Raw genomic sequence first — 27,097 nt, 5'->3', positions numbered from 1 at the left:
CTGCGCGCGCTAAAACGCGCGCTCTCCCGCCTGCGCGCCCGCATGCGCGCCCGCGCGCCCGTCCTGCGCGCCCGTCCTGCGACGCCCGCCTGCGCGCCCGCTTAGGCGCTGCGCGCCGCCCACTCGCCGCCTAGGCGCGGCTGAGCGCCGCCTAGGCGCCGCGGCCGCCTAGAAGACGCACAGGGCGCTAGTCTACGCGGCAGGCTGCCGACTAGCGCCTAGGCGGGCCTAATCGCCGCCTAGGCGGCGCCTAGCTGAACACAGTGGCTAAATAATACGTCTTTTTTTTATCATAGTAGAACACAAATATGAATTTAGTAGCTTTAATTTAGAGAACTTTGTTCACGCGGACAGATATGTTAAGATTCTATGAAGATTTATTCTTTAGTGCAGCGCTCGGTAGTTTCGTTTCAGCGCAGAGGTATGGTAGAAAGAAAAATATGTGCTACATATTAACATGTGTAGAAGATCATAAAACTAGAATATATACATCTGCTAAATTTTGGGGCCCTCAATTTTTGAGGCCCTGTGCGAGCGCACGGCTTGCACATGCCCTAGGCCCGGCCCTGTGTTCAACTAATAGCAACTAGCAAGTAAACACTCACAAACAAAGTGGAATGAAATGTGCAATAGTCCACAAGCACAAGCATAACACAAAAACAACTAAAGTGAAATGCAATGTCCACAACCACAAAGGCACAAACATAGCACAAAAGCAACTAAAGTAGAATACAATGTCCACAATTGCAAGCACACAAGCGTTATTCAATCTCCCTCTATCATATCTCAATAACCATCATCCAAATCATCTATACCACCATCATTCTTGACTTTGTCTTGCTCATCATCATAGCCAACACTATTGTTTGTTGCTTCATCATCATAACCAAAATCAGAGGAGAATGTGAGCAGATCAATCGGGAAGGGGAGAAGGATGAGAGCAGGGGCAGGGGAAGCAAAGGGAGGCAGTGGCGAGCGTGAACGGCAAAGGGACAACGAGCAGAGACAACAAGCTAGAGCACTGGAGTGGCGAGCACGAGCGCTGAGCAGGGCTGTTAGCCAGATACGGAGCGATGGTGGCGAGCGCCGAGCAGCATAGGGAGGTAGCGGCGACGCCGAGCCTGAGCAGGACAAGAAGCGAGCATGGCCAACGCAGGGAGCAACGCAGGGAGGAGGGGAGGGAGGCAGCGAAGCCCAGGGACGCTTGAGGACGGAGCAAACTCGTGGTCCGTGATGGCTGGGGCGCGTCCGTGACGTTTGGAGAAGGACGTCATTGTTTTAGGTTAGGAGAAATTGGCTGGGTTGGAAATCTGAAAAGCGACAAAACGTGGCCTTTTTACGGTCTAGAGCGTTTTAACGCTAAAAAGTGGCGCTTTAGCGCTTAAAACGAGCGCTTTACGTCGATTCGTGAAACGTTACAACGCTTTACCACCTCAGTAGCGCTTTAGCACTTAAGCGCCTTTTTAATAACACTGGTAGTTGTGTCGAAGTCAACAACAACAAAGCCTCTTAGTCCCGAGCAAGTTGGGGGAGGGATGACAATGGGGAATTTCTCGTCGAGGAATACCTCCCCATCCCCGTCCTCGTGACGAAAAAAATTCCCACGGGGATCCCCACGAACACTTGCGGGGGAGGTTTCTTCCCCATCCCCGTTCCCCGCGGGGATAAATCTCCGGCGGGGATCCCCGTTCCCGCTTAAATTATAATTAGGATGTACATTCTTTGTTATCAATGTAAAACATTGTCACTTATACACATTGTCAGATAAATCATTATATGTACATCAAAATGAACACATCTGTACAATGAGTAATCTCTTGACAAGATAATTATTTATTTTTATCAATAACTATTTCATGAAAACATCGTCACATGCAAATTTAATGGGTCCTCATCCCCGTCCCCTATTAGATGAATTCTTCGCGGGGCATCGGGGATCGGGTCCCCATTGCCATCCCTAGCTGGGGCAGACTATAGTTAAAACCCAATGAAACCCACATGTCAATATTCAGGCACATGTATAGTTATTTTCCGCGCACTCCTATTCAAAGTTAAATTTTTGGGTGTAGTCCATCCTTTTAGGTCTCCTTTTATTACCTCTTCTCATGTCAACTTTGGTCTTCCACTTCCTCTCTTCCTATTGCTACCACGTCTTAGGATTCCACTACGCAACTGGTGTTTCTAGAGGTCTCTATTGGACATGTCCAAACCATATCGACCGATGTTGGACAAGCTTTTCTTCATGGTGCTACCCCTGTCCTTCCAAACTCGATCCCTTCTTATATGGCCACAAATCTAACACAACATACACATTTCCCCAATGCTTATTTGCTGAACATGTTGTCTTTTTGTAGGTCAACATTTTGCACCATACAATATAACACGTCTAATCGCCGTCATATAAAACTTGTCTTTTAGCTTCTGTGGTACCCTCTTGTCATATAGAATGTCAGATGCTTCATGCTTGATACCACTTCATCCACCCTGCTTGATTGTATGCCTAACATCTTCATCAAATCCCCTCTCTATAGCATTGATCCTAAATACTTAAAGGTTTCCTTCCTAGGCACTACTTGACCTTCCAAACTAATATCTTCTTCCTCATTTGTAGTAGTATCGAAATCATATCTCATATTTAGTTTGAGTTCCATTGAGTCTAAAACCTTTGGACTCTAGAGTCTCTCGCCACAACTCTAGTTTCCTATTTATTTTTGCCTGGCTTTCATCAATAAGCACTACATCATTCGAAAAAAGCATACACCAATGGATATCCTCTTGTATTTCTCTTGTGACCTTATTCATCACCAACGCAAAAGGTAGAGGCTCAAAGCTGACCCTTTGATGTAGTCCTATTCTAACGGGAAAGTCATCTGTATGCCCATTATTTGTTCAAATACTAGTCACAACGTTGTTGTACATGTTCTTAATGGGTCCAACGTACTTTGTTGGAACTCCAAAGTTCACGACATAACATCCCTTGGTATTTTGTCATAATCCTTCTCTAAGTCAATGAAAACCATGCGTAGATCCTTCTTCTGCTCCCTATACTACTCCATCACTTGTCTTATTAAGAGAATGGCTTCCATGGTTGACCTTTCGGGAACGAAACCAATTTGGGTTCAAAAGAGTTCGTCGTTATTCCTCTCAGATGATGCTGGATAACTCTGTCCCATAACCTCATATTATGGCTCATCAACTTAATTCTTGGGTAATTAGTATAACTTTGAATATGTCCCTTATTCTTATAGATTGGTACCAATATACTTCTCCACTCATCATGCATCTTGTTCGACCAGAATATATGGTTGAACAAATTGGTTAGCCATACTATTCTATGTCCTTGAGGCGTTTTCACACATCAATTGGGATACCATCAGGGACCATCACCTTACCCCTTTTCATTCTTCTCAATGCTTCTCTAACCCTAGATTCTTGGATCCTACACTTAGTGTCATCAAAAGAGTCATCCAACTGAAAGGTTGTGTCCCCATTTTTCCCATTGAACAATTTGTCAAAATACTATCGCCACCTATGTCTGATCTCACCCTCTTTCATCAAGAGGTGCTTCGTTCCATCTCTAATACACTTAACTTGGTTGACGCCCTACCCTTTCTCTCATGGACCCTAACCACCCTATATACGTCCTTCTCTTTTTTCTTCTTACTCAAACATTGGTAAAGATACGCCCTACCCTTTGCCACACTTATTGCTTGCTTCACAGTCTTCTTTGTTACCTTGTACTTCTCTATGTTGTCCACACTCCTATCATGGTACAAACGTATGTAACATTCTTTCTTCTTAGTAGTCATTTGGACTTTCTCATTCCACCACCAAATATCTTTAGCTTTGCCTTCGCTCCTTTTAATTGCTTCACGCACCTCTAAGGCCACCTTTTGAATGTCTCTCACATGTTGTTTGCATCTTCTTCCTTCTAAGGCTGAGTCCAATGGATGTCGCATGCGCCAACGCAACCACCGCACCGGAGCTCCAAATGTGCAGGCGAAAAAGCAAACCGTCCAATAGCTTGCGGATGCGAGTGCACATCCTCTCTTGCAGAGGAGATAGAAAGCGTGGATATGCACGATCATGTGGCTGACTACACATTTTATGCAACAACATCCGTGACGTGTTGGAAGTGTGAATAGTGCGTCTCGGCCGTGCAAAATGCGCATGCGAGAGCCGATTCACACTCCGCTGGACATAGCCTAAGTGTTCTCTTCGATGGCTCTTTCCTTAAAGACTCCTATGTTATTCCCTTTCAGTTTCCACCACTTTGTTCTCGCAATCTTGGTTTGTTTATCTCTACAGACACACATGAAATGGAAAGATCGCCACCACAAGCTTATGTTGAGAGACAACACACTCCCCATGTATCACCTTACAAACCAAGCTTACTAGTCTATCCTCTCTTCTTGTGAGGATAAAGTCAATCTAACTGGATTATTGACCACTACTGTAGGTTACTAAATGGGATTCTCTTCGTAAAGAAAGTGTTGGCTATCAACATGACAAAAGATGACGCGAAGTCCAAGACTTCTTATTCCTCTTGATTCCTACTACCATACCCAAAACCTCTATGAACCGCCTCGAAGTTTGCACTTGTTGTGTCTACATGCCATTGAGATCTTCTTTGAAAAGCTTCTCACTAATAGGTATAGTTCTAACCATGTCATCTACATCTTTCTAGAAAAGTCTCTTAGCACTCTTATTATGACCTACTAGGGGGATACATGCTAATTACACTCAAGACCAAATCACCGCCACCAAGATTGACTAAGACAATCCTATCTCCTTGCCTTCACACATCCACCACATCATTCTTAAGGCTCTTATCAATCAAAACTTCTACTTCATTTCTATTTGCAGTTGTCCCCGTGTACGGAGGCTTGAATCCTGTCTTGTCCACCTTCTTGGCCTTCTGACCTTTCTATTTAGTCTTTTGGACACATAAGATTTTTACACGTCTCCTAGTTGTCGTCTCAACAAACTCTATTAACTTACCTGTAAGCGACCCTCCATTCCAACTATCTAGACGAATCCTTGTTGGTTCGACTAGCTTCCTTACCATTCACACCCGTTGATGATGTGAAGGCCCTTGCACATTTTTTCACTACACCTGGGCGTCAATGTAGTGCGCCACTAAGTAGCGGCTTGATCCTTGCTCACTTGACACCATACCCAGATCGTGACACGACGTGTCACCAAGGGAGTGTCGATCGATCCTTACCCATTAACACCATACTTGGGTTCTGATACGGTACGTCGATAAGAGGGTTACGTCCTAACGAATTTCTTTTAGGTTTTATCTCCATTAGAATGGCTAGGTTTAATGTTGGCTCACCAACCCTATCACAACTCTCCTTTACCAGAGCTTAGGGCCTGCTATGTCAAGACAACATAGGCATAATAGTGTTGAAGTCACATCTCATATATCCGATCTTAGTTCTACTGAGTCTAAAACCTTTGGACTCGTCTTCCGCCACAACTCTATTTTCCTATTTAGTCTTGCCCGACTTTCATCAATAAGCACTACATCGTCTGCAAAAAGCATACACCAAGGGATATCCCCTTGTATGTCCCTTGTGACCTTATCCATCACCAAGGAAAAAAGGTAAATGTTCAAAGCCGATCCTTTGATATAGTCCTATTTTAGCTGGGAAGTCATTTGTATGCCCATCACTTGTTCAAACACTAGCCACAACATTTTGTAGATGTCCTTAATGAGTCCAACATACTTTGTTGGAACTTTATGTTGTCCAAAACCCACCACATAACATTTCTTGATATTTTTATATAAGCCCTCTCCAAGTCAATGAAGATCATGTATAATTCCTTCTTCTGCTCCCTATATTGCTCTATTAACTGTCTTATTAAGAAATTGGCTTCCATGGTTGACCTTCCTAACATGAAACCAAATTGGTTCATGGAGATCCTCGTTATTTTTCTCAGGCTGATATACTAGTTAAGGGTCAAAACTGATGTGCAATCAAGCTTACCGTGCAATTGTTGTGCAATGAAACTATCAAAATTATTGAAAAATCCTAAAAAAAGTCATAGTTGTACTTCGTCATATACCCTACCAATATATCAAATTTTAAGTTCTAATTCATCCTATGCTAAGAGAGATAAAAAAGAGAATCCTATGTCGCAGAGTAAACTCCAACCGGGTGGCGGAATGCACCCACCTAATCCTAGGAACAGGGGCAACCTAGGGTTTGCCTGATGAGATGGACGGACACGAAAACACACAAGGGTTTAGAGTGGTCCAGGCCACCGGAGCGTAATACCCTACTCCACTCTGAGTTGTATTGTTGAGAGCTTGAGAAAGCCTGTGTCTGGATGAAGATGTTCCCGAGGGAGTTCAAGTGAGCTTGTCCCGTCCCCGAGTCCTTGGATGGGCTCGAGAGCGGTCTCCTTGTAGCGTATGTGCCATCCCTTTTTTTAGCTCAAGGGTGGCACAATACAAGGGTACTGGGCCCCGACAGGTGGGCCCAGGAATATAATAATATGAAGCGTGGAGCAACAGATAGACCTGGGTGGACCAAGGTCTTCTCTTGCGGTGGGCAGATATTTTCACTTGGTCACCGTGTGGATTCTCTAACCAGATTCACCTTCGTCTTGTCTTGTTATCGTGTGGGCGAAGGCTCTAGTGTAGTTTTTTTTCGGAAAACGTAGGAGAACTGCGTCTCATTATATTAAGGAGAAAAGGTCTAAGAAGACCAGGTACAACAAGGTAGACTTCCTTACGGAGGACGAAAAACCAGAAAACCAAAATAATCCATCCGAGAACAGCAACCTACTACTGGTCTAAACCCCCTTCGAGACTAGCCCTCAAGGAGAGGGGCATATAGGTAGGAAAGGCCTTTAGCCCCGGCCATTTCCCACATTCATCTTTCCTCCAAAGCCATCCTAATGGATAAAGACACATTAGGGTTCCAGTTATCGAAGACACATTTGTTGCGATGGTTCCAAATAATGTATGCCCCCAAAGCAATCAGAGAATTGAGCCCCTTTCTAACAAGACTTCTGACCGAAGAAGAGGCTTCTTCCCACCAGCTCATGAAGAAGGACAAACCAAGTTGAGGGGCTCTGGTGTAGGTTGCGACGTAGATTGGTACATCGTCTTGTGTAGAGGGGTACATGGACGGTGTCGTCCTGTCCCCTCCGCCTGTCTTGCAGCGGGAATAGTAGAAGTCATGATGAGGGTTGTCCATGCGCGGCGCAGAGAGTCAATGGTCTCGCCTCGGTAACACGCCGGTTACTGGCGCGACCCATGCCTTGCGTACCGCACACGACTGTTGGAATATAATATAAGTAAATTGTCCACCTCTTCTTATCGGCTTAAGCTTTTGGTTTGAATTGGTTGGTGCATGCAACTTAATATGGTATCATAGCCAGAGGTCACGAGTTCGAATCCTGGTTAGCGCAATTAAAATAAAATAATTGTTGCTCGCTCCTATTCCACGTCTGAGACCCAAGAGAGGCTCGATGTGAGGGAGAGTGTTGGAATATAATATAAGTGACTTGTCCACCTCTTCCTATCGGCTTAAGCTTTTGGTTTGAATTGGTTGGTGCATGCAACTTAATAACACCTGTCACTTGTGTGAATAGGCGCGCATCTTGCCCGCATTTAATGTGGATGGCCCCTACGCTTGTGGCACGCGTCGGGCCATGCCTGGCGGCTTTCGCCATGCGCCACATGCCACGTGCCAGCACCGGATCTCTGCCTGAGCAGAGAGCAGAGGCTGGGAACGTATGCAGACGTGGCACCCCTGGACCTCCTCTGGCTAGGGTTTTGGAGGACACTTGTGGAGGCCCGAGTCCCATCCGTAACGGTCTGGACACGTGGCGCCACCAGACCTCCCCTGGTCGGAGTCCCGAATGTCACACGTAGGGATCCGGGACCGTCCCATGGGGGTCGGGCCCCAGGCTGTAATTGCTGAGCAATTATACCGACGAGACCCGTGGTGACACCGTTCCGGTGGCCTTGTTAGACGGGCTCAGGCTCTGAGTCGTGGTAGATTGCCCGTCACCCCGTGGCTATGGATAGCCACACGGGTCTCGCCTTGACCCAGCAAGAGTGGGTACCCTAGTTTAGGGGTACCGACATCCTATCCAACAAAAAATGATAGATTTTTTTGTATCTCTTAACATATGATGAATTAGAACTTGAATTTTGATATATTGTTAGAGTATATAATGAAGTACAACTATATTTTTTTGAGATTTTTTCATGACGTTTGGTAGTTTGATTGCACGATGATTGCACAATAAGTTCACAGCAGTTTGACCCACTACTTAATCCTTGTGCCCAGGTGTTTATGAGTAGCTCTTATGTTATATGTTACTATGGGTTTGGTACCTGCTTTTAACATTCAATTTTTCTTTGGCTCATTGCAACAATCTGAAGGCATAGTCCACCGTCTACTCTTCAACACATTGGCGCATATTTTCCTGGGTCATTGATTTTTTTACCCAAAACTATGGGTAAAACCCTCCAGCATGATCAAAATTGACAAATCTAAAGCTCCGTTTGGATGTCGATATTGGAGAGCAAGAATTGAATTGGGTTCAATACCAAATCAGCCATAGAATTGAAATGAAATATAATTCTAATTCTATTGTTTGGATGTCTCTGAATTGGAGTTTAGAATTGTGCGGTCTAATTCCACGCAATTCAAAGGGGTGACACTTTGTATTGGGAGAAAGAGTTTCTAGTTATAGTCCAATTTCAGGAAATTGGGTCTCGGATTCCAAATCTCAATTCTATCTGCAACCAAACAACAGAATTCAGAAAAGCTGGTTCCAATTCTCAATTCGGTGCTCCAATATCTACATCCAAACGGGGTATAAAAGGATTTTATGTACAAGCAGGCTACAAAGAACTAGGGGGATTACGGAAAGTGAAATAAGTTTTTTTTTCCCATGCTACTCGCTACATATTGCTAGACTTATGCAGTTACTAATCAGTAATCACTAACAGTTTTTGCATTGTTGGTGTGCCAGTACCAGTTCGGTGCTCATGCTCTAAGATATGATATAGGATTGGAAAGATGGCGTCAAAAGGTCCCCGGTCAAAGTTAGACCATGAGACAAGAGCTAGGCGTCAGAAGGTTAGCTCATAGATTTGATGTTGCATGAATCCATCCACTGTATATTTTTCTTCATCTCTGAGCCAGTTTACTTGACATATTGTACCTGCACACTGCCATTTTTATGTTGTCATGATCTGTAGTTTGAGAGAGGAAACATAACAGAAATTTGTTATTCTTTGTGCATTTTCTCTTATATTGTTTAATGTCAGTAAAATAACTACATTTTCTTTAATGTCAGTAAAATCACTACATTTTCTGTTTTGTTCTGATTATGTTACCTTAAACTGTATCTTATTGGTGCAGGCTCTTGAAGCTCCAAGGGAGCCTCGACGACCAAAAGTTCACTGGGACCATGTCCTTGCTGAGATGATGTGGCTGTCAAAGGTTGCTTTATTATTATATTATAATCGGCTTATTGCAATCCTTCTCATTGGAAAGCCCCCACTTAAATTTATCGTCAATTTGTAATTATTTTTTCTTTTTGCAAGCTTAAAATTGTGTATGCTGCAGGAGTTTGATTCTGAGAGAAAATGGAAGTTGTCCATGGCCAAAAAGATTGCTCAAAGAGCAAATAAGAGCATAGTTGACCAAGCAACAAAGGGCGAGAGAAAACAGAAGGTTCGATTCTTCTGTCACAATGTTTATAAATCACATAATTGAACCTAGCGGCCATCTGACTGACAAGGAAACTACTCATGATTAGTTGTGGACCAGACTGATTAGTCGAGACTAGTCAGTCTTAGTTGTCTTATATATTCTGGACATACATACTATATATATACACAATAAACTAAGCATCAAGACTACATTCAAGGTCATGCATGATCACTTCCACCACTGCATGCCGCTGTTCCACATCTTCACATGTACGCAACAGCTGTACAGCACCTCAGGATGGAGATACTCACCATTTGAGGAGTACATCACGAAGAGGGGTGATGTCTTGAGAGTGTGGCGGTGCCTTGATGGCTTTACAAGAGGAGGAACAACACATGGGAAACGTGGAATATCATGAGAGAGGAGGATAGGCACGCGGGAGACGAAGAATAGCGCGGGGGAAGAGAGGAATCATGCACGAAAGGACTTGCGGTGGTGTGGGATAAAAAATTCAAGCACGACTCCGTCCTCTGCGTTTTGCTTGAGTTGGGGCACAATTATGTTAACCGTAAGAGGCCAAATTGGCAGTCCATAGCCCACCTCTAAGCAACTAAGCCCAGTTGAGCAGGACTGTGAAAGGACAAGCCGTCACAGCATCCAGCCAGGGGGCGTCTCCCTCCTAGTCAGATGACTGGAAATCAAGTCAGGTTTCTAGTCAAGCTAATTGCCTCGGTGTCCCTAGTTGACTTCAAGGGTCCGATTAGGCTGATTAATCAGATGACTTGTAAACACTGTTCTGTCATATATCTTATCTATGGAATGTTAGCTACGATTATTTTCTGTAATGCCTTTGAATGAAGATATGGTTCTCCAGTAATAAACCCAAAGTCGAATTATGTAAATAATGAATTAAGAGAATTATTCCAGTATATGATGATTCTTCTTCTGCAGGAGAAAGAACATAGAATGCGAAAAGTTGCCCTTAATATTTCAAAGGATGTGAAGAAGTTCTGGATCAAAATAGAAAAGCTGGCAAGTTCATTTTTGACTTCTAATGTCATGGTTAACTGTGACACTACTTAAGGACATTCCTTTTTGGAAGAAAACTGAGCTATGTTTTTGTATTTGAGAGAAAGCAGGTTGTTTATAAGCACCAGCTGGAGCTTGAGGAGAGAAAGAAGAAGGCACTTGATAAGCAACTTGATTTTCTTTTAGGTCAGACTGAAAGGTATGTCAGTCTCATTATGGTTCATCTGACCTGTAGCCTCTTTAATTTTGTTCCTAGTTGTATATTAACCTTCTGTTCTTCAGGTATTCGACAATGTTGGCGGAAAATCTTGTGGATATGCCCTATCCCGAAAACCTAGAAAACAGGACTTCACAGATAAACCAACGATCCCATCAAGAGGAAGTACCAGAAAAGAACTTAAATGCAACCATTTCTGATGATTTTGGTTTGTAGCATAGTGATATATTTTGCATGTGTCAAGATTTTATTTTTGTTCTCTTAGTTTAAACAATTTTTCTTTGCAGATAATATGGAAGTCGATGATGATTATGAGAGCTCCTTGGACGAAGAGCCAGTAAGCCATTTCAGTTACCTGGTTTAGTTTTTCTTTTGTCACTCAGAAAGTAAATGTAAGGAATTCTATGTATCAGGGTGCATTATGTTCTTCGTTAATTTGAGAAGGATCCTTTTCTTTGAGGCTGTTACTATCCATAGTATATACTTAATATTGTACTGTTACATGGCAGTAAATATATTTTCCTTTATCAATTATTGTTTAGACCAGCAAAAGTTGGTGATAGATTTTTTGACATACTGTTAACTGTAATCAATTTGTAGTAGACTGCATAAAAGTATTGGAATGGAATATTTATAGTCTTTTTTGATACCGTTATTCACATGAATCATACTTTTATGTGTGAATGCTGCAGGAAGATGATGAGCACACAATTGATGAGGATGAAGCTCAGATCACTGAAGCTGAGCGCAACGAAGAACTAGCTGCTTTAGAGGCAGAAGCTGATCTACCACTTGATGTTATTCTCAAGATGTACACAAAAACTAAAGGTGATCTCCAACAACAATTCTCTCTTATCCACTTCCATACATAGGTCAGCTTATTTTCATTGTTTGACATTGTTTGACACTCAATTGATAATTTGATCAGTTCAATATGTCTCAGTTAGCAGGGAAGGCAGTCCAGATAGCAAAGACATGCTAAGTAACTTAGGTTCGAAGATTTTGATTGTAGGTGAGATCATGTAGAGTATTAGGAAGTTAATCAGACTATTTGATGGCATTTCTTATGATTGATGTGGATCTTGCCCTTCTATTTTCAGATTCTTTGAAGCAGGCTAATGGGCGTGATCATGAACCTGCTCACTCTTCAAGTGAAGATGGCAATTCTTCTGAGGAAGTGGATGATGGCCATTCTTATGCTGAGTTTGTGAAGAAGAATCATGTACGCTTGTTTTCTTTATCTTATCTGTGCTCAATGTGTTGCCTTTATTCTTTATTCTTTGGATGAAATCCTCGACATTGCACATTATCTGATTGTAATGCAAAACCTTTTTTTTATTTTTCCAGGGTAAAAGTAACGGAAATATTTCTTCTATCAATGACCAGGCATGTTCTAGTCGTCTATGCTGTTTATGGTTTTCTTCATCCTTTATCCCACTGTTATATACTTATATTTTTTCTTTCCTATCGCTGCCTGTGGGTGATGTCTCTGGGAACAATCCTTATGGGTAGGAAATGAGAGTTTGTGGTGGTCATGGATCAATAATAATTTTAACAGTCGCTATTCGTGGACTACTACTTCACTTGATAGTACCTGCATAACTAAGCTTCTTTTGTAGACCAATTAGCTATTGCATTTAGAAAATGATACCCCTATCACATGAGAGTTTATCTTTTCAAAATTCAACCTCCACTAACAACCTTTAAAAGTAGAGGAATAGTTGTGAAAGAAATGCAATACATTATTGGTTACTGAATGTGGAAAATTTAAACTGCAATTTCAGTAAATATAGCTATAATCAGCATTTGACATCGATGTATAATTGCAAAAATTAGGAAGGCTGTGGAATCTTCAAACAAATTGTTTCATCAGTTTTGATGTTGACTGCTCAGTTAGCATGTGTTTGTTTCCTAGGATGAAATGGGGTGGGATGGAACGAGCACATTTGGATGTGATGCAGGGGAAAGTGTCATCGTTGCTGGAGGGATATTCCTCTGATATTCAGGACTAAGTCGTCCTTCCTAATTGAGGGGACGGACTTGTCCCATCTGGACGACATCATGCTCTGTCACCGATTAGCGCTGTTCCTGCCTGTTTCAGTCTTCCTCTTTGGCAGTCCTCACCAAGCACCGCCGCCCTCTGGTCCTCCTGGTTCTTCCGGCTCCCCCCCCCCTCGCTGTAGTCCTCTGATGTGCCCATCCTGGCAGGCAGCACCTGACATGGCTTGCATTGCATCACCGGCTTCTCGTCTGCCTGCAGTGCCCAACATCATGAGTGTCACTGGCACAGTGCTGTGTACCTTCCTGGTGCGGCGCCTTCGCAGTTAGGCTCATGGCTCTATCCTTGGCTGCAGCTATCGTAAGTCAAGCCTCACACCACCATCTGTCCTCTGATCTCCGCGTCTCCGTGCTCAAATCAAGTGTGGCCTGGGAAAGCTCAAGGCAAAGGGCACTCTGCACCTTCCTGCTGCTGTACGATCCACCTTTTCTCGCGTGTGAGGCGCCCTGCACCTTTTTGGCGCAACCATGGTCATCTCCTCTGCTTCTCAGTGGTCGACACCTGTGTCCCACTGCTAACACAGTGGTTGACGGGATGAGAATCACCGTCCATCCTCATCCTTTCTACCAAACGCAAAACTGGAATTGTCACATCCTCGTAACCAAACAGGTTAGGCCTTGTTCGGTTATTCTCATTCCACATGGTTTGGAGTGGATCACTGGATTGAGTAGGATTGAGATGTATTTTGACTTACTATGGATTTAAACCGACTCAATCTCATCCAATCCACTTGGATTGACGTTAAAACAAACAAGCCCTTTGTGGGATCATCCCATATTCCCATCCCAAAAAAACAGGGACCATCCCATCCCATCATAGGCTGTCTCCAAACCTACTCATGGTTAGTTTTCACTATTGCACTGGAGGTTCGGGATATTTAGCCTTGGCCTCTTCATGGCAAGGGCCTGTTTGGGACCGCTCCACCAACTCTGCTCCACAAACTCAATCTTGGAACAGCTCCACAGAAAACCTGGAATTTCCAAAGCACCCCTTTAGGTTCTCTCAGCTTCAGTTTTTTCCTGGAGCAGAGTTTGTGGTGCTGCACCTGTTTAGCTAAAAAATATGGAGCGGAAATGTGGAGCGGAGCAGTCCCAAACAAGTCTTAAAACTAGATCAAATGGTCTGTTTTTTAACTCACTAGATGAATGTTCCCCAAAAACACCGCTTTCTAGTACTCCAATTTGTGTATTTTATGATTGTGTGGTTAATATAACTGAGATTTTTTCAGGAGGACAAAGATTACATTGCTACTGAAGAAGTAAAGGTAGCATTGCCTTTTTCATCTTGTTTCCTGTACAGTTTTTTCATTATGCCATACTTCCTGTATGGGAGTCACTTGAAGAAAATTTTGGAAAACTATAGCCATCTAGTAAAAGGTGTCCTGTATATTGAGTCCTGCTATATCGTGATACATAATAATGATCATCTCTGATAGGATGATGAAGCAACTTTGTCTGAAGAGGAAGAATTGGCAAAAAAAGAAGATCCTGATTATCTGGAAGAGGTGATTGCTGCCATGAATCCTTAACATCATTAAATTGTTTGCATTGTCATGCTGAAGTGTTCTAACATTTTATTGCAAAGAGCGTAAACTTAAACTTAGCAGTACATCCGGTCTTGAAAACTGATTCAATAGCATTGTTATCATATGCAACTGTGTTAGGCTATTGGTTTCTTTTTCTGAAGTTTGCTTCATTCATTTTGGTCTTGACATTAATTATGGGTATCCCTTATCTGCTACCACCTTTGGTTCCACAAACTTTTTATGTTATTTTAGAACATACAAAGATTTCTTTAGTCACACAAGTTTGTTACTGGATGATCCCCAATTAAAAGCAATGCCCTTAAAGTTTTGATAAGTTGATAAGGGATTTGATTATCTATCTTCTGCATGTAAGTTACTCAATGTGCATACTAGCGATGCATCCATTTGGCTGTCTGTTTAGGAAAACACCCTTATATTTCTGCAATTATTGGGGGCTAACTGTAAATTTGCTTGCCTTCTGTACCTTATTTTGTTTTCTGAAATTTAGCAAGCTCTCTCTGGTGCATATTTAAACCAGTAGGATCATATACAATAGAACCATGTCTAAAAGCCAAAATGTGAAACTGATCTATGCAGAGGGCCCTGGTGGTCAGCGTTCCTCCATTCAGAATTTTATGTAGGCACATACACACAGTGTGGTGCATAATAAGTAGGACCATACCAATATTATATATTATTCAACAGAACCATGTCTAAAAGCCAAAATGTCACAGTATATTGGTCTATGCAGAGGTCCCTGGTGGTCAGCATTCTTCCATTCAGAATTTTATGTAGCCAAATTCTTGTTTTCATTAAAGGTTTCAGAGGTTGGAGTCGGACTAGAACTATTTTTGTAGTCATAGTCATTAATTGCAAATACCCTCCCAATTTTTGTAGCAATTGGTTTCACGATTACATATGTTCCAAAAGGGTTCTGCTAACTACTTTTTGGTGACCATATGTTCTTTCAATGTAGGTTAAGTTACTGCAGAAGGAGAGCGAGATACCACTAGAAGAACTTCTCGCGAGGTACCGAGAGGTATAGTTAGATGTTCTATTGCTTTCTTCGAACAACATACTGTGGTCCATTTGTAATACCTTTTTTTTATATTTAGGATGGCTGTGCAGATCATGAAACAGCGGAGTTGAAGAATTCACCCCATTTTGTTGAAGAGGTCAATACTGACATGTCTTTGGATGATCAATCTGTGAGCATTTTGGAAGCGAAAAGTGATTTATTTGTGGATCACCAATCCAGGGATGTGCTGGAAACTGAGGACACGGCTCCACGATCAGAAATCGCATCAGAGCCTTGTGCTAAACAAAATTTTGATGAAGAGAATAATCTCACTGATGTTAAGACAGTCAATGGAGATAAGAGTGATGATGTAAAGAGTGATGATGTAATTGCTGATGCTGCAGCTGCTGCAAGATCAGCACAACCAACTGGCAACACCTTCTTGACTACAAAAGTGCGCACGAAATTCCCATTCCTTCTTAAGCATTCTCTTCGTGAATACCAGCATATAGGGCTGGATTGGTTAGTTGCTATGTATGAGAAGAGGCTTAATGGAATTCTAGCAGACGAAATGGGTTTAGGCAAGACAATCATGACTATCTCCTTGCTTGCACACCTTGCGTGTGAGAAGGGGATATGGGGTCCTCATCTTATTGTCGTGCCGACTAGTGTTATGCTAAATTGGGAGACTGAATTTCTTAAGTGGTGTCCTGCTTTTAAAATACTGACTTATTTCGGAAGCGCAAAGGAGAGAAAGCAGAAGCGTCAGGGCTGGATGAAACCAAATTTCTTCCATGTTTGCATCACAACATATAGGCTTGTCATACAGGACTCTAAAGTGTTTAAGAGAAAGAAGTGGAAGTATCTTATTCTTGATGAGGCTCATCTGATAAAGAACTGGAAATCACAACGTTGGCAGACTTTGCTCAACTTTAATTCAAAGAGACGTATTCTTCTGACTGGAACTCCACTGCAAAATGACCTTATGGAACTTTGGTCCCTCATGCATTTTCTGATGCCTCATGTGTTTCAGTCTCATCAAGAGTTCAAGGATTGGTTCTGCAATCCAATTTCTGGGATGGTGGAAGGTCAAGATAAAGTAAACAAAGAAATTATAGATCGGTTGCACAATGTCCTTCGTCCATTTATACTGCGTCGACTGAAAAGAGATGTTGAGAAACAGTTACCAAAGAAGCAAGAGCATGTCATATATTGCCGACTTTCTAGAAGGCAAAGAAACTTGTATGAAGATTTTATTGCTAGCTCAGAGACTCAAGCAACACTGGCAAGTGGGAATTATTTTGGCATGATAAGCATCATTATGCAACTTAGAAAGGTCTGTAACCATCCAGATCTTTTTGAAGGTCGGCCAATAATAAGCTCATTTGACATGGCTGGGATTAACATGCAGCTCAGCTATTCAGTCTGCATGCTCCTTGATAAGAGTCCATTTTCTCAGGTGGGACTGTCTGATATGAATTTAGTGTTTACGCAAAATGAATTTAGCATGAGTTCCTGGGAAGCTGATGAGGTCATTTCTGCCTTTCCTTTGAGTACCACTTCCTGGAACCATGACCTTGATACTTTTTGCTCTAATAAGGATCGTCAGGGAAGTAATTTGACAAACATTTTTGAAGATATTCAGAAAGCACTACAGGAGGAGAGAATAAAGGAATCCAGAGAAAGGGCAGCTTCCATTGCATGGTGGAATAGAGTTAGATGCCAAAAGAGGCCTGTCTATGGCACAAACATGATACATGTTTTGACTGTAAAGCATCATGTATCAAATATTCTTGATAAGAGGAACAACCCTTTGTGCCACATGGACTATTCATCAAGCCTTGCAGATCTTGTTCTTCCATCTGTGGAACGCTTTCAGAAAATGCTTGATATTGTTGAATCATTTACATTCGCAATTCCTGCTGCTCGAGCTCCTCCCCCTGTTTGCTGGTACAGCAAAGGAAACTCTCCTGTTTTTATTGATCCAGCATATAGAGAAAAATGCATGAACGAGTTTTCTCCCATCCTGTCTCCTATAAGGTCTGCTATTGTTCGACGTCAAGTCTACTTTCCTGATAGGCGTTTGATCCAGTTTGATTGTGGGAAGTTGCAGGAACTTGCTATTCTGTTAAGGCGCTTGAAGTCAGAAGGGCACAGGGCCTTGATATTTACTCAGATGACTAAGATGCTTGATGTCTTGGAAGAGTTCATAAATCTATATGGATATACATATTTACGTTTAGATGGTTCTACTCCCCCAGAAGAGAGGCAGACTCTGATGCAGAGGTTCAACACAAATCCAAAGTTCTTCCTTTTCATTTTGTCCACTCGAAGTGGTGGTGTGGGAATCAACCTTGTAGGTGCAGACACTGTCATCTTCTATGACAGTGACTGGAACCCTGCAATGGACCAACAAGCACAGGACAGATGCCACAGGATTGGTCAGACTCGTGAAGTTCACATATATAGACTCATTAGTGAAAGCACTATAGAGGAGAACATTCTCAAGAAAGCAAATCAGAAACGAGCTCTTGATGATTTAGTGATACAACGAGGTAGCTACAATACGGAATTCTTCAAGAAACTTGATCCTATGGAATTCTTTTCCGGGCACACATCTCTTCATGCAGAAGATCAGGAGAAGAATTGCTCTACAACCTCAGGAGTTTCAAATGATGTTGATCTGGCTCTGTCAATTGCAGATGTTGAAGCAGCTATTAGACAAGCAGAAGATGAAGCTGACTATATGGCTCTCAAGAAGCTGGAGGAGGAAGAAGCCGTGGACAATCAAGAATTCAGTGAGGAGGCTGCGGGCAGACAAGAGGAGGATGAATTGGTTAATGAGGAGAATGGAAAACCCGATGAGCACATTAACGAAGAACAAAAATATAACTCTTCTGATGTAGAGAAGGAGAAGCACATTACTCTGTCTACCAATCGATTAAATAAGGAAAAGGCTCTTACATTGGCTGTTGGTGATGAAGATACTGACATGCTTGCTGATGTGAAACAGATGGCAGCTGCAGCAGCTGCAGCAGGACAAGCGAGTTCATCATTTGAGAACCAGCTCCGGCCAATTGATAGATATGCAATGCGCTTTATGGAACTCTGGGATCCAGTAATTGACAAAGCTGCTTTAAATCATCAAGTAAATGTTGAGGAGGAAGAATGGGAGCTTGATCGTATTGAAAAATTCAAAGAGGATTTAGAAGCAGAAATTGATGAGGACCAAGAACCACTTTCTTATGAATGTAAGTACTTTGTGTCTGCTATAATTTCTTTCTTGGCACTTTGGAGCAGTCTGTTCATTATCACTTTGGCATTCTGCATTTTAGCTGGAGCTTTGTGTTCACCTCAATTTAGGTATCCTTCCTTTTTATGCTTTAGTAATATTGAGTTATTGACATCATCTTTATTTCTTGCAGCATGGGATGTTGATTTTGCTACGACAGCCTATCGGCAACATGTTGAGGCTTTAACTCAAAAGCAGGTCGTTATTGACTTGCTAACTTGTATTCTTACGTGTTTCACTTGAAACACAGTGCCTTTCTTCTCTCTTCTGACTTGTTATAATACGTGCAGTTGTTAGAAGAACAGGAAAGGCAAGCTCAGGAAGCAACAAAAGAGTTGGAGGAGAAGAATGATAATATGAGGTACTAATTGGAAAATTATTTTTCTGAAACACGAACAATGGTTGCAAATTTTGTTTTGTGATTGTCTCAGTTGCTCTTTCTTATATGTCAATTGGCAATATTAGCATGTTATGTGCCCACATTATTTCTAATGGATGTTTTTCTGTCTGTTGATTTTTTTTTGCTTAGTCTATAGCTTCCCTTTGATATACTATTGAGTATTGACTGTACATTTTGGCATTCATCTGCAGCAGTCACCACAGAAAGTCAAAAAAGAACAAAAAGAAGACAGGCAAACTCAAGCCCCTGAAAAGAGTGCGTCTGTCGCCTGAATCAGAAGTCATACTGGAGGAAACCTCTGTAGATAATGCACCCTCACCTGAGCTTACAAGTGATGAATCGCCACACCATTATTGTAACAAGCGTAAGAAGATTACGGTTGCCACTGAGGAAAATAGTAACAGCAGAAGTTTAAAGAAGCTCAAGAAAACTACTAAATCAAGTTTTATTTCTGAAGCCTTGTCACCTAGGCTGAAGGAGGACCTTAATGATTCAGATTCAAAATCAGTGGGTAGAACTAAAAGTGATGGCAGATTTTTCATCCCTTGCATGCCAGTGAAACGTGTTATTGTAATAAAGCCTGAGAGATTGAAAAGGAAGGGAATATGGTCTCGAGATTGTGCTTCAGACTCATGGTCATCTGAGGAAGATGCAGTTCTTTGTGGAACTGTTCATGAGTATGGTCCACTTTGGGAATTGGCAAGTGATTTTCTTCATTTTTTGCCAGGCGGTTCCTTGTATAGGGGAAGATATCATCATCCTGTGCATTGCTGTGAGAGATACAGAGAACTGTTCTGCAAACATGGAATGTCAGCAACAGATAATTCTAACAGTGAAAAGGTTCCTTCTGGGACTGGAAAGGCTATACTTAGAGTGTCTGAGGTGAGTTGATATCTTGTATTTACGTTAAAAAAAGTTGATATCTTGTCTTCCTATTGCACTGCCTTATCAAAAAGAAGCTTTGTAGTGTGAAAATTTGACAAAGATTGACTATATTATTGTTGTTTTTTCAACAATGGATTAATTTTTATTATGATCTCCCATAATAGTTATGAGATCATGCAAGCAAACATACGATGGACAATACACTTTATTCATAGAACCCCTCAGTTTTAAGTATTTTTGAAAGATCTGAACCTTTGATTCCAGCTTATATTAAGAAAATTGGCCCAGTTTATAGGGGAAACTAGGTTAGTTTAAGTAAAAAACTCTTAATCTTTAGCTTCTAAACTGGCCAGTTTGTGAGGAAATATGGCACAGGATATACTAGTAAGGGTAACTGCCAAGGACAATCTACTGTGTTATTCCTAGTATTACGTATCTTTTATGGCCAATTACCAATCCAGTGTTAGAGTAACCCTTGTGTTTACCACTAAAAACTTGGCCAGGGAGGGAACGACCGCCCTCCTGGTATAATATTAAGAAGAGACCGAAACATTGGTCCCGGCTGAGAAAATCCCCGAACCCTGCCCCCCATTACTAACGAGCCGGCGTCAACCGTCCACTCTGCAACGGCCCTTGTCCTAATTAGCTAGCTGCAACTCGGTTTCTTTTTTACTTGGTAAGCTAGTATAAAAGGCCCAGGCTAGTGGCCAACTCTAGTCTCTGTACACTTTACTGCTCTGATAGGCGCTGTTAGACAGCTAGTAGTAGTAGCAGCCTCCCCCTTTTTGCTAGTGTACAGCTGCTAGGAATAGCAGGTGGGTTTGCAAACCGACTTAGCACTGTGCTATATATATGTATGCATATGCAATCAATATATTTAAGCCAGCTTGCTTCACAAAACAGAACCGGTTCTAACCCCAGCCCCAGCTATTCACGTCTGCTCATCCTGTAGCTGCCGCACTACTAAGATTTGGTATCCAGAACATATGTTAGAATGATCCATCATAGCCTCAGCTCTGGCAGGTAGTGGTCCAAGCCGCAGCCCACAATGGTGCCCACCTACTGTCGCAGTTCCCCTTCCACGCAGCCAAGGCGTGGGCGGTGCCATCGAGGCCCAGATATGGTTCATCCAACACGCGCTGAAGGAAATCGGTGGCATGCCGTACCCGCAGCTGACGCGCAACTATGAGGATTGTAGCCTCCTCATGAATATGAAGTTGGAGGCCTCCGGAATGCGATTGAGTATGATGACGCGATCACATAGAGGAACATGTCTCTTGATGCCATCCTCTTCGCTTTGCTATCGGAGATATTATCCGCACGCTGGCGGTGAAGAAGACGACCAAGTCTCCATCCATGTTGGTTCGAAGCGCACATGCAAGTCTACACTACAATGGTTTTGGAGGGACCGAGAGTTGCTCTCATTCCATGATGGTGAGCACATGTATGACTTCGTGCTCCACCAAATTGGGATGGTGAGCTCCCTCAACCTCTACGACGAGGACATCACTGAGCAACGCACAGTCGAGAAGATCCTACATGTTGTCCCTAGGTAGTACAAGCGGTATCGTGATCGACACCTTCCTCGACACCGTTAGACCTCTCGATTGAGGTGATTGGCCGACTGAAGGCAGTCGACGATAATGATGCAACAACTTCGGGTCAGCTGATCCACTTTGGTGGCAAACACTACTTCACCAAAGAACAGTGACTTGCGCGGTTGAAGCAGAGGCAAGATGGCAAGGGCAATTTGAAGCGTCGTAAACTGTGTGGCGGTGTGTGCCGTTGCTCTCATGGTTGGTGCAAGAAGCAGCACCACACTATGGACATTAGACAACAAGGATGACATCGTTGATGGAATAAGTCTTGAGCATCTAGAGGACAACATGAGTTTTTTTGACTGTCCTCTTTTAGCATCTTAGCATCTAGAGGACAGCAGGAGCTTTTTGACTGTCCTCTTTAGTCTCTTTAGCATCTAGGGGACAACAGGAGCTTTTTGACTGTCCTCTTTAGTCTCTTTTAGCTTTTAACATCTAGAGGACAATCCTGTTGTGTAGTATGTGTGAGAAAGTGTGGTAGTGCAGCCTCTAGGGTTATAAATATGTGTCTCCAACCCTTAGATGAGAATGACATTTGAGTAGTGTGTGAGAAATATGTGTCTCCAACTCGTAGTGTCATCCTCTGGATGAGAGTTAGAGTCCCTCTGCTTAAAATACGAAAATTGCCCCAACTCGTAGTGTCATCCTCTGGATGAGAGTTAGAGTCCCTCTGCTTAAAGGACAGATGCCGAAATTGTGTTTGCATTGGGCCTTGGGCAATGGAGTGCAACAAGCCCAAGAAGGTGCAAGCGCACCTTGCCCAAGCCGATGAGGAAGATGAGGGGCCCACTCTCATAGCACATGCTTGTGTGCTCTTGGTGGCATCGAAGGGTGTGCACCTCAACGAGACATGTGCGCAAGCATTTCTTGCCACGTGGAGACGTTGTACACCTAGAGGGATGGTACTTGATCCGGGTGCCACCAACTACATGACATGCCACATGAAGCCTTCACCGAGCTTGATTGCTCTATGGTTGGCACTGTCAAGTTTGGGGATGGCTTAGTGGTGAGCATCCAAGGCTGTGGTTGGCTCTATTGTCCTCACCAGCAAGCAAGGTGTGCAAAAGGCCCCCTCAGGCATCTTCTACATCCCACGACTTCATGACAACATTGTGAGCCTTCAACAGCTTGATGAGAATTGAGAACTAATAGAAGTATTAGGCTTGATCTCCCGAAAGGTAAGTCGATTGAGGTAGAAATCTCGATGTTGATCCAAGTCTTCAAACGTATGGCTTCTTGCAATCACTACACCACTGCTCTATTGGTTATCATCCGTGCCACACGGATGACCTCACCAAGAAGGTTTATTCCTGTAAGCGCAATCGAGAACATAAACAAGAACAGGAAAGTGCAATCAACTATATTGATTACAGAGGTGGGGTTCAATAAACCGATGATCATCGATATTGTTCTTAACATATTGAATCTAAGCTAAAATCTGAGCCCTAATGCGGTGGTTGCTACTAAATATATAAGGGTTGAGGGCATGCAAAAACACCTAGACGTGTCCTTAATGCACCCCAATATGATACATGGCCCAACGAGCTAAAATATGGCAACACAACACAGGGACATATTCTAGGTGGTCTTATTTTGACGATTCACGTTGATTTCGAAGGAATTTTGAAGTGAGATCAGTTGGGTTGAAAAGCTTATCTAAGCTTTACATGCATATAAAGAACGTCAAAATCGGAGTCAATATGTGTTTTGTGCATCAATTTTGGTGCGACGTGGCCGTAGAGTCCAAAGAGGAGTCAAAGGCGAGTTAGGTTTGGACTCCCGCACGATGTAGACACCCTAATTGATCCTCCTCGATTGGCCTTTTGACCTTTTCGAGGTAGGTTCCTAATAAATAAAGCATATTTTCTACCAACCATAAGGTTAGAAAAATAATTAACTAAGAAATAATGTACGCAGAAATTTAATTGACGTGCTCACGCTCTTGTAACTAGACCTTGCAATGTATCCAAAAAGTGATAGCATATCATGCTCTCCATCTTGAAGTGGAGTCATCCTCGACTCACGCTCAGCTTACTCTCCCAAGTATGGCTTCAAATCTGAAATGTTAAAGGTGTTACTAACCCCAAAATCTGGGGGCAATTAAGTTTATATGCATTATCATTGATCCTTTCAAGAATCTTATAAGGTCCTGCAACACGTGGCAAGAGTTTAATCTTTCCGCAGTTAGGAAACCTATCTTTACTCAAATGAACCCACACCAGATCACTTTGTTTTAATTTGACCTTACTACGTTTACTACCAGCAATTCTACACTTCACATTCGTATTTTCAATGTTTAACTTAGTTGTTTCATGTGACTTCAAAATAAATTTATATCACTATGTAGCATCTAAGTTCACAATTTTAGAAGGCGATAAAGATAGTAAATCATTAGGAGCACGATTGCACGAGGATTAACCATGAAGGGACTCAACTTTTTTGTGGAGTGAATGGATCTAAACATGCGGTAAAAAACTACAACAACCTCAAATTAACATAGTAGATAATGTACGATTAACTATCATAGTTTGTCATTAGTTTTGGGATGACAAGTAGTAGAAAATAATAATTTAGTCCCCAATATATACCACGAAGTTCTCCAAAAAAAACTTAGCATCCCTATCCGAAACAATAGTGATTAGCACGGCATGTAAACAAACAACCTTAGTGAAAAACAAATCAACTGAAAGTGTTGAAAGGATTTTAATGTCGTCTAGAGGGGGATTGAATAGGCTAATTTAAAATATTGCTTTCTATGAATTCAACTTGTTTATACCGGTGCAGTGTATTAGACAAGTCCAATAAGCACCTGCACTTCACAAACACATACAAAATATGCAATATGAAATGCAATTAAATGCGCAAAGGGACAAACAAGTGATTTATCCCGTGGTTCGGCCAACCCTCATGCTTGGCTACTCCACGTTGTTGAGAATTCTCAACCGGCTTGGAGTCGTTTTCAACTTCCTCCGCTTCTCAAACTTATCACCACCGCGATAAGCCGAGGTTTCTACTATGATCACTTTGATGCTTCATAAACTATCCCGAGGCTCTCCACAAGCTCAGGAGCTCTCCAACGAGTGTGCAAAGCGTATGGCCGTAGCTCTGACAATTTTCTCAAGGTTGCCTTGCTCTTTCTAAGATTTCTCTAGCTTCTACAAGCAACACTTTAGCTCAATGCTCAATTCTCTAGCTCTCTATTCGCTCTCTAACACATAATCTCACACTAAGCAGTTTCTCTCACAAAGAGAGGGGTTAAAGAGGCTTTGCAACTTGCTAAGAATGAGTACACACAATGTTGGACATTTGCTTGCTTCCTTGAACTCGTGGGAGGGGTGTATATATAGCCTCAAAGCCAAACTAACCGTCGCCACAATTCTGCACATTCTGGTCACACCGGACACGTCCGATAGTGCACTAGACACCACACTGTCCATCTGACCGATCAATAGTCGTTCTGAAAAGTTGTCATCTGTTAGAGTGCACCAGACATGTTCGGTGGCACACCATACACCACGTCAGTCGACCGTTGGATCTTTTGCTTCCGACTGTTGGATCTTTCGCTTCCGACCGTTATGTTCATTGTGCGCTCGGTGGCACACCAGACACATCTGGTGTGCTGAGATGCCGAAGTCCAAAAACATGCTCTTTGCATGTCTCGTCCGGTGGGACACCATCGTGCGCCAATTTGCCAAAGTGAAAGTCGCCTATAGGGGGGGTGAATAGGCGAAATCTGAAATTTACAAACTTTGAACACAAACCTGACCCCGGGTTAGCGTTAGAACGAGTATTAAGTAAATCAGAGTGCGGGAGAAGAGTTCTTGCTTAGAGTTGCTCAATTAATTGTGGATTACTTTGGGAGCCAACTCAAAAGGATTACAAGCAAGAGAACAAGAGAGAGGGGAGAGGAAGAACCAAATCACAAAGTTATGATCAACGCAAAGAACGCGACGATTTGTTTCCCGAGGTTCCGCTCCAAAGAACGTACGTCCCTGTTGAAGAGTCCACAAAGGACGAGTCTCTTTCAACATTTTACCTTTCTCACAGTCATGAAGACTGGATGAGTTTTCTTCACTGTCTCAGGGACACTAAGTCCCACAATGACCTACACACAAAGAATCAGAGTCTCTTGCCTCACTTTACAACAAAGAGAATGGGGGAAGGGAGTGATAATGGAAACTCAAGTCAAGACCACAAGATCTCGCAATTCTTGAATGCGCAAGCTACTCAAATGCGGCGCATAATTGTCTTTGGAAGCCTGGAGATGTTGCACTTAATGTATAGTAGGTTGGAGTGAGTCTTTTGTTTTCAATGTGCTAGTTGGGGGGGTATTTATAGCCCCCAACAACCAAAAGAGTCGTTGGGCAAACACTGCAAAATCTTCTCTGTCGGGTGGTGCACCGGTCCCCCTACAGTGCTGGTTCGGTGCATCACCAGACCTTGTCAGTATGACTGTGCAGCTATCCGTTGAGCTCTGGCAGACGACCGTTGGAGGTTGGCAGACGGTCCGGTGCGCCAGCCCAAAAACGTCGATTTACATGCTCCCTGCATACTCGGTCCGTATAGCCATCGGACAGGTCTGGTGCGTTAGCTAGTTTTTGGCTAAGTCTGAGTCCTCTGCACGGACGGCTCGGTGCAGGACCGGTCCGGTGCCCCAGCCAGCAGCCAGATTTTCCTCTTTTTTGTCCAAGTTTTCTTCAAAGCTTTTTGACAGACATTGAGGATGTTACTATGACTTAGACAATCATATGTAGAGACTTTCCAATTAGTCTAGGTCATGGATCTTGGACTTTTTGTTCTCTCCAACTTAGGATCTTGTTTTTGCTCAAACTAGCTCAAAAAGTGGTACTTTGCGAATTTGAGCTAACCAGCCTTAGATGTATCAAATAGGTTTCTAGAGGTGTATACAACTTATCCATAGTGTAGAACTAGGCAAAGTTCCTATATTCCAAGTTTTACCCCCTTTTGTTTGGTTTTGAGCTGTTTCTGACTTAGAATATGATTTGTTGAACTTATGAACCTGTGAATCTAAAACTATACAAACTAGCTAATCCATAAGGTTGTGATGGTCATTAAGCACCAAAAGCAATTAGAGAAAATGGTGAACACCATTTCCCTTTCACAAGGTCTAAAAACACCCTCTCTGTGTGCCCTGTCCGGTGGCACGTCTAGTGGCACACCGGACAGGTCCGGTCTGCCTGAATCGGCCCATAATTTTCTAACTTTGGTTCAACTTCTTTGGCTTCACTTGGCTTGTGTCTTCGACACTTCTATGACTTAGACAAATGTTTCTTGAGTCAATCTGTCATTGCTTTTGTTGTATTTCATCCTCCAAATCAATTTTGCCCTTTTCTGGCAAGTCTTTGCATCACTTGACTAGTT

At 42.6% G+C, this 27,097-nt stretch overlaps 1 protein-coding gene across 10 annotated transcripts in view; it reads left to right on the top strand.

Annotated features, from left to right (window-relative positions):
- The window catches only part of LOC103653935 (protein PHOTOPERIOD-INDEPENDENT EARLY FLOWERING 1), a 37,367-nt gene that overhangs the window by 4,048 nt on the left and 6,222 nt on the right, over positions 1 to 27,097 (top strand). Inside the window, exons 2-19 of one of the 10 annotated variants that reach the window (XM_035967370.1) lie at positions 9,007 to 9,113; positions 9,399 to 9,479; positions 9,606 to 9,713; positions 10,644 to 10,724; positions 10,832 to 10,920; positions 11,004 to 11,146; positions 11,226 to 11,275; positions 11,631 to 11,766; positions 11,889 to 11,950; positions 12,039 to 12,160; positions 12,286 to 12,324; positions 14,226 to 14,261; positions 14,433 to 14,501; positions 15,499 to 15,561; positions 15,638 to 18,791; positions 18,966 to 19,030; positions 19,123 to 19,193; positions 19,427 to 20,114. In XM_035967370.1, coding sequence (XP_035823263.1) covers positions 11,914 to 11,950; positions 12,039 to 12,160; positions 12,286 to 12,324; positions 14,226 to 14,261; positions 14,433 to 14,501; positions 15,499 to 15,561; positions 15,638 to 18,791; positions 18,966 to 19,030; positions 19,123 to 19,193; positions 19,427 to 20,114 — 4,344 coding nt within the window. In that variant the 5' untranslated portion in view covers positions 9,007 to 9,113; positions 9,399 to 9,479; positions 9,606 to 9,713; ... (4 more) ...; positions 11,631 to 11,766; positions 11,889 to 11,913. Of the gene's footprint in view, positions 1 to 269; positions 9,114 to 9,398; positions 9,480 to 9,605; positions 9,714 to 10,643; positions 10,725 to 10,831; positions 10,921 to 11,003; positions 11,147 to 11,225; positions 11,276 to 11,630; positions 11,811 to 11,866; positions 11,951 to 12,038; positions 12,161 to 12,285; positions 12,325 to 14,225; positions 14,262 to 14,432; positions 14,502 to 15,498; positions 15,562 to 15,637; positions 18,792 to 18,965; positions 19,031 to 19,122; positions 19,194 to 19,423; positions 20,115 to 27,097 lie in introns of those variants that run through there. The other 9 variants (XM_008680742.3, XM_008680743.3, XM_008680739.4 and 6 more) reach the window with 9 other exon arrangements.

The sequence above is a fragment of the Zea mays genome, chromosome 4, assembly GCF_902167145.1.
Source record: "Zea mays cultivar B73 chromosome 4, Zm-B73-REFERENCE-NAM-5.0, whole genome shotgun sequence".
Taxonomy (NCBI): domain Eukaryota; kingdom Viridiplantae; phylum Streptophyta; class Magnoliopsida; order Poales; family Poaceae; genus Zea; species Zea mays.
The sequence above is the reverse complement of the archived record's forward strand: the minus strand, read 5'-3'. Positions and strand labels throughout refer to the sequence as shown.